At 42.9% G+C, this 15,004-nt stretch overlaps 2 protein-coding genes across 2 annotated transcripts; one reads left to right on the plus strand and one right to left on the minus strand.

Annotated features, from left to right (window-relative positions):
• Positions 1–7,118: 7,118 nt before the first annotated feature.
• On the minus strand, positions 7,119–8,866 carry polr2k (RNA polymerase II, I and III subunit K). Its single transcript, XM_036516259.1, has 4 exons — positions 8,801–8,866; positions 8,424–8,491; positions 7,980–8,072; positions 7,119–7,284 (listed from the first exon to the last, which is right to left on the minus strand). Exons 2-4 carry the CDS (start codon positions 8,482–8,484, stop codon positions 7,262–7,264), a joined length of 177 nt encoding a protein of 58 aa, XP_036372152.1. The 5' UTR covers positions 8,485–8,491; positions 8,801–8,866; the 3' UTR covers positions 7,119–7,261.
• Positions 8,867–11,110: 2,244 nt separating this feature from the next.
• LOC118769192 (F-box only protein 43-like) lies at positions 11,111–13,726 on the plus strand. The gene is made up of 5 exons (XM_036516219.1): positions 11,111–11,249; positions 11,289–12,318; positions 12,479–12,581; positions 13,109–13,294; positions 13,478–13,726. Exons 1-5 carry the CDS (start codon positions 11,111–11,113, stop codon positions 13,724–13,726), a joined length of 1,707 nt encoding a protein of 568 aa, XP_036372112.1.
• Positions 13,727–15,004: the final 1,278 nt, after the last annotated feature.

Here is a 15,004-nt window from a genome sequence, read left to right on the forward strand (position 1 = left end):
TGGAATTATTTTCTACCCACACTACAAATCCCATGGTGCCCTGTGGGAGAGCAGGCGGCAGTCGGAAGACTGTTAAATCACTCACTGATGACAGCTTAGGAGTGTAAAGGAATGCTTGGTGGGTCACTTGAAGGTGATTGTATGAGGATAAGAAGAGGAACCCTAGCTGATGTGTGCCAACCCTACCTCAAAGGGATGAAGCCTTTAACCATTGTCTTTGCTGTTGTGGACACCCATCCCTAACAAAGTTAATATGTCCGTTTCATAGGGTTCAGCCTGTATTTGGGTTGAGCCCTTTAACGGCCACTTTGGGGCCCCATGCATCTGTATTTTAAGTTTTTTTTTTTTTACTTAACGTAGTATTTCTGTTCAATTTAGACTATATCATCTCCCACACAATTGGTGTTACCCCCTCTTAAAGAGTGTGAAAAGCTCCTCTCAGGAACCTCATGAATGCATACGTTATATTTACACCATTATTATTACTAATTACATAATTATTATCATAATTATTCATTAGTACACCATTATTAAATGAGTGCAACACCTTTAATCTTTACCTATAAGTTCTTCTTGGCTTTTAGAGAATGAATTAGATTTGTAAATGTTGTCATTCACCACTGTCAAAACGAAGAGTAGTAGCTCATTTGTCAGAAAACTCAGTGCACACTGACACAGTGGCTCTGTTCTGAAAAGCAGTATGAGAAAAGGAAGCTAATAACGATTTTTCCCGTCAGTGGGAGCACTGGCAGGCTTCTGGCATGTAAGAAATGTTGGTCATTGCCACCAGTCCCACCATCCCCCAAAAAATAAAGTGTCATATCCTGTCCATTGCCGCTGTTTCTGATGGAGCGCTCTTAACAGTCTAGTCTGTTCTTTCTCCCCCGGATAAACAGTCAAGATCTCCACAGGTCATTAGCGCTGATTAACAAACCCAGCCGTTCTGAGCGAAACACCTGTGGGAGTGGAGAGTGATGAGTTTGCACACTGCCTGGTTGCAGTTAAAAGAGATGAAAAGCTGGGATGTAATGAGTCTAAAGTGAGCTTGAGGGGATGCGCTCCATAAACTGTGCTGGGCTTTTTCGTGAAGGCTATTTGTCCTGCTCGTCTTTTCAGAGGACAGAGGATTTCAGAGGAACACCTTGTCCTCTCGGTACACAATGGCCCTCGTGTAACAGCGTGCGTGACGTGGTTTGCACGGATCCATCTCGAAGTCAGCCGCGGCCCTGTTATCCAGATTGTGTGCGTTGTTCTCCGGCGGCAAGCAGGTGCTCCATCTGTGGATGTCTTTTCTTTGTGACCGTTTTTGCCCAAAAGCTTGAGTACCAGTTGGAAACAGAAAGTATTGGGATCAGCAAGTAAGTCCATAGACACTGCTGCCAACGTTAAAAGCCGTTACATAATGCCTCAAATTTTGGTGCACAAAAGCCGGGTATACACAAACGAACCCTTTCAGAAAAGCATACAGCCAGATGGGGGCTGTAAAAATGTCACTTCAGAGGACACCCAGTTGGGTGTGTACAGGCACTTCAGACGCTGGTAGATGTGGGTAGGATCCTTCCGAAAGAGATGTCCCCTGAGTGTCTGTATGAGTAAGCTAGCTGCCACAAGTCTGCCTTGTCTGTCTCCTCTTCATTTCTACCCACCTGCAGAGCGAGAGGGAGAACCTCGTCATCAGAGGCTGCAGAGAGTGACGCTGTTTAATATTCACTGCAACATCAGAGCGCACCCATGACCAGCTGGACAGTGTCATTGCGTTTGTTATTGCAACAAGAGTGAGCAATCTGCTGTTTAGGTTCATATTCAGCTATGACGTTTCACTCCCATATCCAAATACAGGCTCAGCTGAGCCGTAATGCAGGCTGTTTAGACTTCTTTTGGCTTTAGAGGAAAACAAGGGTCGCAGTAGGGGTCAGCTGAATAATAACAAACCTGCAGCTCCTGCTTGGTCTCCCGCCTCCTGGGGTCCAGAAGCAATACTTCCTGCTGGTTAAAGCTGCATGCTGGGAAGTCCTGAACACACACACATACACAATTAATGGGATTTAGTCATGCATATGTACACAGACACACAGTTAATAGGATTTAGTCACGTGTATGTACACACGAACGGTTTCTATAGAATGTAGTCAGACATGTGGCAGTAGAATGTGATCTGATGTATAATAGGACACAGTAGCAGCGCTATGCCGTGAGGAACAGGACATGCAGGAAAACAAGCAGGGTATGCTCCTTGTTAGCTAGCTAATGAAGTCTGCTCAGTAAAGAGACTAATGAAGCAAATTAACAGAAACTTTGGCTGCGCGTAGTGAGATGGAAAACAGCAGGAATAAGCTGAAGGCTGAACTCAGCCTTGGTTTGTAGATCTTTTATGAGACTGGAACAGTCACAGAATGTACTGTACCTTAATGACTGTTAAATTTTTTGAATGAATGTTATTTTTTCCTGTCAGGCTGTATATGGCTACATCAGTGTACATACTGAAAGGTTATGGGAACATTACAGAACATTGCAGGCTAATGTACACTCATCTACTTTGCAGTGCACACTTAGGGCTGTGTAGGTACACCTACCTGTTCTGCGTACAGTAACGTCTAGCCATTTCAGTGCATGTGTATGCTTTACCCCTGTCTTCACACAGAGAGGTTCCTGTTACTGTAATATACACGTAAGGCCATATATGCAAACTTCACCCCTGTCTTTACACAATGGTGTTCCTGTAATTGTAGTATATATTTAAGTTTGTATACACATTCCACCTGCTGCTCATGCTGAGCAGTTAGAAATTAAACGGTGACTCATCTCCCGTTTAGCGGGCCCCTCCCTCGCCGCCCTCTACCTTCCATTGTGAGGGAGCCGATCTTTCTCACCGGGGGGGGGGTGGGGAGCCGAGCGCCGCTGTGGATCTTTCATTCAATCAGCCCTCGGGGAGCTATAAATAGGGGCCCTTGGAAAAGTGAGGAACACGCCATTCATGCGGGGAATAAAGGAGCGAGGCCGATCAGCCGGCTCCTCTGAGGTCAACCACGACGCTCGTCTCTTTTTGCCGGCGGGTGGTGTCAGGAGTCGTGGGGTGCGCTCGGGCGGCCGCAGCGTTTCGCACGTGTCCGGGAGCACGTGTTAACGCCGGTGCCTCGTAGTTCGGTCCCAGGGTGCGTGAACCCATTAGGGTTCTCAATGTACTCTCTCTGTTCGCCTTGAAAACAGTCCTGTCTTCACAGAATTGTTTTTCTCTACATATATGAGGGATGGTCTTTTTTTATTTGCAGAAAACGTAAGAACCAGCAAATGATGACACAAGGAACTTTCACAGTACGTAATGTTATGTGCTGTTCTCCGTCTCAAATAGAGTACAGTACATGACATCCGTGTGACGCTATCCTTCTTCCTTCTTTTGGTGATGTGCGGACAAATGATGACATGGCCTAACCCATCATAGCATTTATTTGACATTGTCGCTTCGCCTTTTGTAGCACTTGCGTTTATGTACTTAACTGCATCCAGAATGAACTGTTACAATGCTGATAAAGAGCACTTTCCTCTAAAAATTGTTATAGATCAAGGCATCTTGTGTCCATCATTATTTGTTAATGTCACAGACTGCAGGGCCTCATGGAGCTTCTTTTTCTTACCATACCAATGTAGTGGCTCTCATTCCAATCACATGGCTACATATAACAAGTGGCTTAATTTTGCATGTTGTTGTGGTTTGTGTCTATTACTCGCTGCGGTATTCTACCATCAGTACCATTCAATACAGAGTGTGATGGCAGCTTTTACTCAAAGCAAATGTCACTTGTTCCAGCATTGTCATTCTGACAAAGGAATTGAACCTTCTTTCTGTGCTTCTTTCCCTTTACTTGCCAGAGAATGAAAGTGATTCTCTCAAAATTCTGGAAAACACAGACATATTTATTAATAACCTCCACTGACTACACGGAGGGGTGTGGTCACAGACACATCAGTTTTATTTATTGGTCATCTGCAGACATGGTTCTCTGTGCTTAGATAGAGTTGCTAGCACCGTGCACTGACATAATGAAGTATAACTGTGGAAAAAAACTTGCAGACTTCAGCTTTGTCTCATGGATTCAAACATTTCTGATCTTTTTACTCCCATATATAAAGTGAACTTATATGAACAGGAAGTGATGTTCATCTCCTGTGAGACATGGTCACCAGGGCTCAAGATGGGTGACCTATCACTGAGGATTCATAGTATTAGCAAACTATATCTGCATACAAGTGGAGGTGATGACCTCCAATCTGACAGCAATGTAACACTCATAGAATAATTGCTGTGGCAGTGCTATTCAGTACAGCAGACTGCTAGGTGGGACTTCACCACTGAAGTCTGGGAAGAGAGCAGGAAATGACTTGGTTTGGTCTGGAACAGACCTGTGGGTGGTCTGGTACCCAGGGATGTTTGGAATTGCATTTTATTCTGATTACTTCTTTGAGATGTTTTGCAGGGCTCGGCCTCACATTGTGCACATTCTGTGACCAATTTATATAGCTTAGTTTTTTTTTTACTGAAGCTATTAATGTGGCACATACTAATGCCACAGCAGCACGGCTGCTGCCATCAGCACTGGGCTGGGGGCTTTTTCTGGGCATTCTCCTTTTCATTCTCACCACAGGCTAGGGAGATCTCCCCTCCCACTGGCAGGCCCTGTCCAACTGGGGACTCCAAGACGAAAGGAAACGCCCACAACGGGGGCTCTTGGCGATGACATCACACAAGGGGAGAGCTGTGACACACATCTCACGGGGAGTTCCAGTAAACTAGTATCAGTAATAACTTAGTAAAACCGCAGCCGTCTCCAGCCTTTTCTGGTGTCACGTTTGGACTTCACAGACTGTGCGGACTGCTTGTGTTAACCCTAAAACCCCAGAACACTTGTTGAAGTCAGAACAATGGGCCTGACTGTTTTGTCCTGACCATTGAGATTTTGTCTGATATTTAAGTGTTTTAGCTGTTGCAACAAATCCTGAATATGGAAGACTTGAAGTTTATGTCTTGAGCTTAAGATATAGAGTGCACTTTGCTTTTAAGAATTATATCTGTTCAGGACAATTTGATCCTTGTAAGGAGTTATTTCCTAGAAGGGCAACTAAAATAGGAGTTTATGTTTTTTAAGTAACACTTTCATTCTCTAATTTAAAGAATGTCCTCAGCGAAACTCCTCAAACACAGAACAAAATGTATTTGAATCTATTTCAATGTTTTCATAAGATCTGTTATTAGATCACATATAATTAAAAATATGACAATACTAATTTGGGGGCCCATTACCATACACATTGCTGCTGCTGTGTAAGATACAATGCCATCACACCATCACTGTCCTTACATAAATTTGTTGAAACATCAGTCATTTGACTCACCTCAGTTATTTAACCTCTCCATGATAAGGGGCAATGCTTAGCCCCTAGGTGCTTAGCACATAGGTGCCCTACTTGCTCCCATTAATTTTTTCTCTCCTTCATTCCTTGTGATGCCCTTTCTCTCATAGGATTATCATAACACTGAGGAAAGCGGTGTTTTTCATCAGCAGAAAGCGTCTGTCTTTTTCCTGCCACACTGACTGCCATCCAATCTGCACGAACTTTTTTCTCAAATATTTAGTGTTAGATGCAACAGACATTAATGAGAATTGCTGTATTCACACTCTACCTTTTGTTTACTATGCAGTACTGCACTTGACTATACTAGCTTGTGAGTTGAAAATGACTCTTACAAGCTATTTCTTTTTATTATAAAAGGAGTGTCTTCATAGCGTGCGCATAGGAATGATTCTTTCCTATGTATCCACAAACCCTATATTCTTAGATCAGTACTCCTTATAAACACAGTGCACTGTATACACATAGATCATCTTTATCATCCAGTAATCCCATAAATCTATGATGACAACCAGTCAACATCAGAGTACAATAAAATGGACATTAATATTTTTTGTATTGCTTCAGGTTTTCTTGAGAAATTATGAGCTTGATATGAACATGGTTACCTTTCCTAAAGTTTGTGAGCAGTTGCAATTCTTCAATACACAACTGCAGAGCCATCTGCTGACCACATAGAGGTACTACAAGCCTTAAATTTTGAGGGTGCCCAAATTAACATTGCTGCCATCCTGAGCTATCAGAGTAGACCTGGGCCTCATATAATGCTGTTCATATCTACAAAAGATTACATTACAGGGAGGCCTACAGACCTTTCCTCTCATATTCAACAGGGGAAATGATTTCAGCTGCACCAGGGCTGATAGAGCAACCTTTCACAGTCCTAGTCAGGATGTATACAGTATCAGTGCGAATAGCATTTAATTAATCATTTGGATTGTGCGCCTGATTTCAGTAACAGTAATCTACACTGCACATATTTTATCAGTGATCTTGGAAAGTGACCTTGCACTTCTTACAGTGTTTTAAAGTTGTGTGTGTTAAAGCTTGATTTCCAGAAATGCACTCTATGACAATTCCTCTACGTTTGACTAGTGGATCTGCTATTGGTCCTTTCTGAAAGAAATGTGACATTTGAAAGTTATCTATTGCAACAAAATGCTAAAGATAAATTCATTTCTAGAACCCGAGTTGCTATTTTCCCCTCAAAACATAGGTATTTGTCCCAAATAACTTGATTAGTTTTTCAGCAAACTGTGCTGCACATTTCATAAAACAAATCAATCTGAAATCATCTGCAAATACAAATCCACAACTCAATTATACAAATGGTTGTGGATACAATTTTACAGTTAGTGTAAAGGTAACAATAGGTGTACTCATTCAAACATATCTTTTTAGTAGCACAAACCAAATGGCCTATTTCACAAAGGAATTTTCAACATATCAAATTCTGATGACAGCTCAATCAAACCTGTCTAACTGAAAGACTGGTCGGAAAAAATCCAGTATATACAGTGGGTCTCGAGGTCCAGCACTGCAAAACACTATTTTCACTGCGCAGCGCAATGTCTTAGGAACCATTCACATGTGTCCAGTTTACTTACTGAATGCTACTCATTTTCACGTAAAAATAACTCTCCAAAGATTTGCACTTTCATACAAAAAAGCATGCTGAGAGAATGTTCTTTAAACCTGAGACCAGAGACACATTTAATGAATTTCTAGATGGTCGTTTTATTTTACTACTATTACTCTGAAGGTACAAAATAATTTACATGCTGACAAACTGGCAGATCAAAACATGAGTGAGCAGGGCTGTATTCCTCTAAGCAGGTTCACAGGGCGGGGGAGTTCACCGGGCATCAAACACAACCACTGGAATGTGAGAGTCAAGGAATCAACATGAACTAAATGACACAACACTACTGAAATCATTACCCACTGAAACGTATCAAGATAAATCAGCGTGATAATCTGCAACATCAGCGAACACCAACGACTGAAGCCATTTTTAAATCATAAATGAACTAAATGCCAATATGCTTTTGTCAATTCATGTTACATACTAACATTTTTAACATCTTCTCCTTTCTTGCAGCAGCATACTAACAAGTTGATGACTCTGGCAATGTGGTTCAGTAAAACAACAGGCTAGGCCCTGTTCATATTCAGCCACCAGCCATTTAGTATGAGAATTAAAATGCATGCCACTTTTGCACCCATACTGAGTGTAGCTCATCCTGTTTACACAGTCATGAGTTGATGAATCTGACCTGTAAGAAACCCTTATAGCTAATCTGCAATGCTTAGAAGTATATAGCACCTTGCAGTGAATTTTTAACTGAAATTTTAGACAATGCATTTACTGACAAATGCTCACTCTATGAGAATTACTACACTTTTAATTAATTGACCAATCCTTCAAAAGATTCATTTGACTGGTTAAACAAATACTTTTGCTCAGCAATGCAAAAAAACATGCCATTAATCATGCCAATGGTTTTAGGAAATAAGTTATTTTCAAAACCCATAAAACAGCGTGTTAAAAGGCACCACACAATAAAGGATACATCTTTTTGTCCTCTTCTTGTACATTATTCTGTAACCACACTCTCTGCATCTGATGGGATCCCGGGCCTTGATTTCATTTTCAGTGTGGCATTCTGCAGAGACAAGAGCAAGAATAACATCCAGCTACACATCGACACTGTAAAACAACAGCACAATTTACTCTCCTCTGGTGATGACGAAGAAGAATCTAGTCAATTATCCTCTTTAGCTGCACCAAAACTAGATCATTACTTACATGGACAAGATAAATAATAATACTTCAAAGGAATCATACTGATCTGAGTACTATGTATATTTATTTTATTTCTAAGCATAACTCAGCATTATTGCAAGCTATGCAAGCAATACAGCTACACAATTGTCAGTAGCTAGACTAGCTAACTATTAATGGCCACTGGTTATCGACACACTTGTGTTTTCATGTAGATCGCGAGTTAAATTACCTCCACAAATGTAAATCATAGGCTGCTGTTTAGGTGGCTGTATATCTTTTTGGGAATCCATATTATCCCTAAAAAAGACAAAAAAAGAAAAATGTTAACTAAATGCAGGTAACTCCGACATGTAAAGACGCAACAAACACAATCGCTTTAGCTAGGCAGCGCATCCCGTACGCGTCTAAACAAGCTGAACACAGCATGGACTTTTCTAGCTAGCTACGTCACGATAGCTATTTTTCTAATCATCGGCATGAGTATGCCGTTAAAAGCACGTTGACTGAAAATAAACGTTTGTTTAAACCTCTTTGTATGGAAAACGCATAAAACACCATACACGTATGAGTTAAAGGTACCTGTTTATCAAAACATTACACACTCACCACTGCTAACACCAATCTTTCCCTTGTGCTCGTTTCACACTGCACGCATGCGCACTTCAATACCATCGTGTGTAACAACGTCATTGCTTATTGGCTTCCTACAACCTCTATTGCAATTGGCCAAAATGGTGGAACATAAACTGTACCAGACAAACAGATAGGCAGGCATATAGATAGATAGAGGGACAGATACATACAGATATAGATTTTTTTGTAGTGTTGTCATATTTCATTGTCATAAATAGGGAGATATTGCGTTCCACTTGACTTGCTAAATCATGGACATGTCCTTTGTTCTTGTACAACATTTGAGGTTTTGTTAAATGCACTTTGTATTTGACACTTTAGACACTATCAACTTTTTTTCTTTTTAACCTCACAAACACACTAAAAGACAATATAGGAAACGAATACTATCCAGAGTTCCCTCTGCGAGGTATTATTTTAGCAGCTGCACACAATGTGTTTTCCCCTGTTTTGTGTGCCAAGTATCCAGTGCTGAAAATTGTGAGGGAATAACACCTAATACACTCCAAAGGGATGTGTCTGTGCTCACTTGTAAATTGATTTGCCATGAAAATGTGTGACTGTGTATAGAAAAATAAAACAAGTTATGTTTCGTTTTGCTGCACCTTTTGAAAGAGATTGACACCTGAAGAAATATATACCGTTTATTATTGCCAACAAAACAGACACACTGCCCTCTTGAGGTTGCCTATCCCGACCAATCAAAAAACAGCGCACGAAATTTGAACATGCGTTTGCGTCACTTCTGGAAAAGAGGATTTTAATGCACGTTTGCTGCTGTTTTCGCTAAGGAAGCTAGCAGCCACCATGGAAGAGTCACGGTGCAATTAGCTGGCTAACTACTTTTATTCATTCTGCATGCTCGTTTTGCAAGTCAAATGTAAGTACAAAAGTATAAAATAACATAGCAAGGTTATCTTACATGAGTTGTGGTGTGTTACTGATTTTATCGGTAGTAGGGACCTTGCTGTTTAGCAAAACATGCAATGGCTTCCTGGCTAATTAGCTTGCTTGTCGTTGCTGTTGAAACGAACGCCTGCGAATTTTAATGATATCATCATTCACGTTACTCCGTGGTGACCAAACTAGCCAGCTATTAAGATTATCTTACTGCAAAGGTTCTTTAGCCACTAAAAATGAATGTAGAAAATTCAATACGCTAGACAGTAGCATTCAGCTGGCCATCTGTGGCTAAGTTTAAGAGTGGGCAATTGAAAAACGCACGAGTGATCTGGATTTTTTATTTCGACAGTAACTGGCCTCCTCGATTCTAACACTCAGCCAGCTAGTTTCGATGTCAAACGCATCCTTTTAGCTAGTTATTTAGTATGCAGTGGTCAAAACAAACAAATGCTGAATGCGAGCGAGCTTTGTAGAGGTCAGCTTTTTTTTCCCAAGAGAACTTCTCCACCCCCTCAAATCAAATCCTCAAATCTTTGTTGTTAAGTGGCTGGGATCGACCTGGCATCTCTGGGGATCCAGGTTTAGCGGTCACCAGCTTTTTGAGCGGGCTAACTGCAGTCATTGATTGATTGCTGGTGCTGGGCTAGCAAGGTAACCGCAGCGCAGCACGCGCAGCTCAACAGCTTTAGCATAGCTATGACAACCAGACCAGAGGTTTCCATAGCAAGTAAGCTGATCTTGCTAAGTTAACGTTAACACAACTGTATCTGAAATTTTAACCTTTTTTCAAAAATCTCCACTGATTTTTTTTTTCATACAAACGGAACCGTTTCTCGTTTCTCTGCCGCCTTCTGAAACTGTTTCTGGGTAGGAAACTGTCCATCTTGCCATCTTTTAGTTAACGGTTAACGAGCCGATAACTTCGTCCAGCTAGCTTGTAAGATTTACAAAAGGAGGAAAAAAAAGCCAGTGATGATATTGCTAGCTAGCTATATTTAAAGTTAGATTTTTCTAACCATTTTTCTCCACAATTTTCTACCTTTCAGTGAAATTTGACAAAATTTGAATTTTGTCGATTTGGAAGAGTTTCTATCCAGAGGCATGGAGCAGAGATTCAGGGCTGATGCTCTATATCAAACCTTTAAAGGTAGCCATGACAGTGGATATGAAGAGTTACTTAACAGCTCAAAGAAGGATCTTTCCGAAGCCAAATGTGACCTGTTGAAGCCCCTGCCTTTGGATCGTTCGCTTGTTCTTCAGATGTCAAAGGAAAAGCTCTCAGAGAACCATGCACTTACCAGTACCTCATCTTTAAACACTGTCACACCCAAAAAGGATAGACTAAGAGTGAAAGACACACAGAGGAGCCCAAGGAGGGACATGAAGAAAGAGAATGCGTATTCTTCTGGCTGGTGCGAAACCCCTAAAACATCGAGAAAAGATGCCTCGCTGCGAAGACGTCTCCTTGTGTCCAATGCAGCTTCAGGTGGAAGAATAGGAAACGCAAACTCTTCCAACAGTAGGCTCTTCCCATCTTCAGAAGCTCCCAGGCCTGAAGGGCGTTACTCCAGTGGAAGTTTTGATTCCCCAGACAGCAGGCTGTTTGAGGCCTTAGCCACCAGCACTTTGAAAAATGAAGAAATGTCTTTATCATGCAGGAAGAGGCGTCTCATGTTCTCCCAGGTTAAAACATCCACCCTGGAAGATGGAAAGGACAAAGCTGCCCAGCCTTTAGCCTCTGAAGCTGAGGGTGCAGAAGCCCTTGCTGTCCAGGGAGAGCTCAATGATAGCATTATTTCCTCCTTCCCACACCACCTGTCCCCAGCATTCCTCGAGACTCAGTGTCTTTGCACTTTCACTCCATCTGCAAAGCAGAACTTCCAGACTCCTGTGCGTAACCCAGCTTCGAACCCATCCGATGGCACGCATGTCCTGGGCTCGCCCTCCCTCACGCCGATCCCCAAGCTGGACATCTCGGCCTCTGAGGACAGTGGCTTCAGCTCCCTGGGTCTGGATAAGTCTCAGGAGTCCACCCTAGACCACGAGGGTTCTTTCCAGGAGCTGCTTCTGCCGTCTGCCCTCAGAGGCAAGGAGACCCCAAAGGTTGCCGAGGCCAGGAAGAGGTCCAGACTGGAGCGGCAGCGGAGGCTCTCCACGCTTAAAGAAGGGGGGTCCCAGTCGGAGGAGGACGCCAGGCCCGCCGAGCCGGCATGCGCCGAAGCCAGACTCTGCCTGGATGAACAGAAGGCCCTCACCGCAGAGGAAGACGATGAACTCTTCCTGGACAAGACTCCAATCGGGACCACCTGCTTAAAGCTGGAGGACCTCTCCCTCACACCCGCCCTGCAGGTGGTCCACGCCATGTGCCAGCGCAGTGCCGGGAGGCTGCCGGAGCAGATGAGCTTGGAGGAGTTGCTGAGGTCATCGGAAGGTGCCCAGTCCTTCCAGACCACCATGCCTTTGGCAGGACTCATTGGAAGAAAGATGGGGCTTGAGAAACTTGATATCCTGGTAGAGCTGAAGAGGAGGAACTTGAGACATGTCCTGGCTAAGATATTAAACCATCTCTCTTCAGAAGATATTTACAGGTGTGTATAAACTGCATCTTTGATTTTTAATAATCTGAAGATTGCATATTTATATTCTTTTTTTTTTTTTTTAAAGTTGGTCTCTAAAACAGGATTATTTGTTATTAACATGGATGACATTAATGAAAAATGCTTTTGCTCGTTTGCGCACTCCAAACAGATTTGGCCAGGTTTCTGATCTTTGGGATGAAATAATTTTGCAAGATAAAATGACCAATCGACGAAGGAAATCATACCTGAAAGACCTGAAGATGGCGCATGAGGTAAGCATGACTCCTCAGGGATGTTGCATGTCTAGCAGAAGTGTAATTTTGTGTTACCCTTTGTTCTGTGTTCCCTTCAAGTTGTCACATGGGACACACACAAGAAAAGCGCATTGTTTGGCGTATAAAATTTATTTTTATTCATATTAATGTAGTAATTGGCTAAAACTAGAGTGGCTAGTTGTCTTAACATTGAATGTTTTTTCTTTCTTTCTTTTCAATGGCATATACATAGGGATGTGTTCTCATATTTCTGCCTTGACAGTATTTGGATGTAAAGGCCTAAATACGCAGCATTATAATCACCGTTGGAGTGCTATATAACTCCTTATGTTTGACAGAATCTACAAGATGAAAAATAAGCAGGTTCTCCTTGAAGTGTTTGCATCCAAAGAATATCACCACAGTGTATCACCTCCTTAATATTTTACTTATTTTTCCCTCTGAACGTTTTCCTCCCGTTTTGCTGTGGGCACACACTTCCTCCTCGTTTCTGAGTGGCTCTGCTCTTCCCCTGATGTCTGCAGCTGGGTGGTGTGGCCCACGTTCCTGATGCGGAGACGAGGCTGAACCTTCTGTGCAGGTCCGCTCTGAGGTCTGTCCAGGCCCAGTCCAAGACGCCCGTCTCTCACACCCCCACATCGGGAAACGGCAATTTCACCCCAGTCCAGCACAAGGGATGCTCAGTGAGTAAGCGGGATGAGTTCTTACAGGTGAGTCCAAGGTGGCATCGACAGAATCATGTTGTTTTTTTCTTTTTTATGTATTTCAAGTAACTAAGGTTTCAGAGTTTAGGTTAGCGGCTCTTTCATAAAACGATCACAAACGAAAAGGACATTAAACAGCTTTTTTTGTTCTTTTTTTAACATTCCTCGCTTGCCATCTTTGTTTCGAAGGTCGCCAAAACCCTCTTCAACGACGAGTGCCTCAAGCCGTGCCCGCGGTGCCAGCACCCCGCCAGGTGTCACTCGGTGAAGAGGGAGGGCGTGTGCAGCCGGGAGGACTGCGGCTTCCGCTTCTGCACCGGCTGCCTGTGCGCCTACCACGGCTCCAAGGAGTGCGGCAGCTGGTCCGGCAAGCGCCGGGGCAAGAGGGAGGTGCTGCCGGGCAGCGCCCAAAGCAAGCGTAACCTGCGGAGGCTGTAAATGAGTGTGTGTGTGTGCGCGTGTGTATGGGTGTGTGTGTATGTGTGGACCTTTGAGACTTTTTCTGGCGTTTTTACAGTTCTATTACTTTGCGTGTTTTTAAATTATGAATACGGGAAGGGCATTTGCAGTGCCAGATCCTTAATCATCGACCTGAAATTTGCTGCTAAATCCTCTTACTTTTTGATCGGTGTCCAGCGGGTGTTTCACCGCATGAGCTGTGTATATATTGTTTTAATGTCCTGCTTTTGTACACCCATTGTTTTTATGTACTCTGCATGCAAATAAAGTTTGTTTTTTAAACGTGGTTGCTCTTTATTGCCAAAGCTTGAGAATGATTACATCACTGTTTTCGGAGTAGGGTGACAGTTTTCAGAAGCAGAGGTGTTGAAGAATAGTGGTGATTATTTAGTGACCATTTATTGTAGTTAGTAAGCAGTGTAATGATTGGTCTGGTATAATTAGCATAAGCAGTATAATGGTGATTGTGTTTATGTAGTTTTTAGGGTGATCACATAATCAGATTGTGACACATTCCAATGTGATGCTGCTAATTGAATGAATCACGTGCACATGCACGCTGTGATCGTGTGCCTGTGGTGCAGGCCTACCAATTGAGAGGCCCCTGATTCCATGCGTTCATGTAATTGTTCTTAGTTCAATCACTATATGTCTGGCCAATGACAGGGGCTGCTTTAATATACTAGTTCTGTACCTCGTATCCCAGGCTCGGGCCCACTCTTTGCGTGTGACCTCTGGCCTTCTACCTTGTAGTTGAGGCTTTTAGCCTATTCTTTGTGCATAACTATGGTCTGCCTTGGGTGATATAGATGCATATCGCCTAGTGGTACCACTCAGTGTACCCCTTAACCTACTCCTCCCCTGTCAAGGTTTGTGACAGAGGGGAATTGGGGCAGTGTCTGCTCACTATCAATCCAAGAATACCTTCAGAAGCAACGTTTTTCCAGTTAGGTGCCAGTGCCCAGGCCACGGCAAGGTCGAGCAAACCCAAACACCCTACAAGGCTTACATAAACACTTCTAACTACTTAGGTTGCGGTTGAGTTGCCCTCGAGAGGAGACAGGATAGGAACAGGACCACGAGAGGGTTGAGGAGTGTGTAAGGTGTAAGACTAAGCGCAAGACTTTGTACGTGTAACGTCTGAAACTCTGCTGAGCCGACCATCGCCTGTGAAGCCTTGCTGTATTGAAGATCATCAATAAACAGTCTTTTATCTCTCCTTCAACTGGGGTCCAGACTGAAGTTCTTTGTGTTAGC

The sequence above is a fragment of the Megalops cyprinoides genome, chromosome 21 (genome assembly GCF_013368585.1).
Source record: "Megalops cyprinoides isolate fMegCyp1 chromosome 21, fMegCyp1.pri, whole genome shotgun sequence".
Classification (NCBI taxonomy): Eukaryota; Metazoa; Chordata; class Actinopteri; order Elopiformes; family Megalopidae; genus Megalops; species Megalops cyprinoides.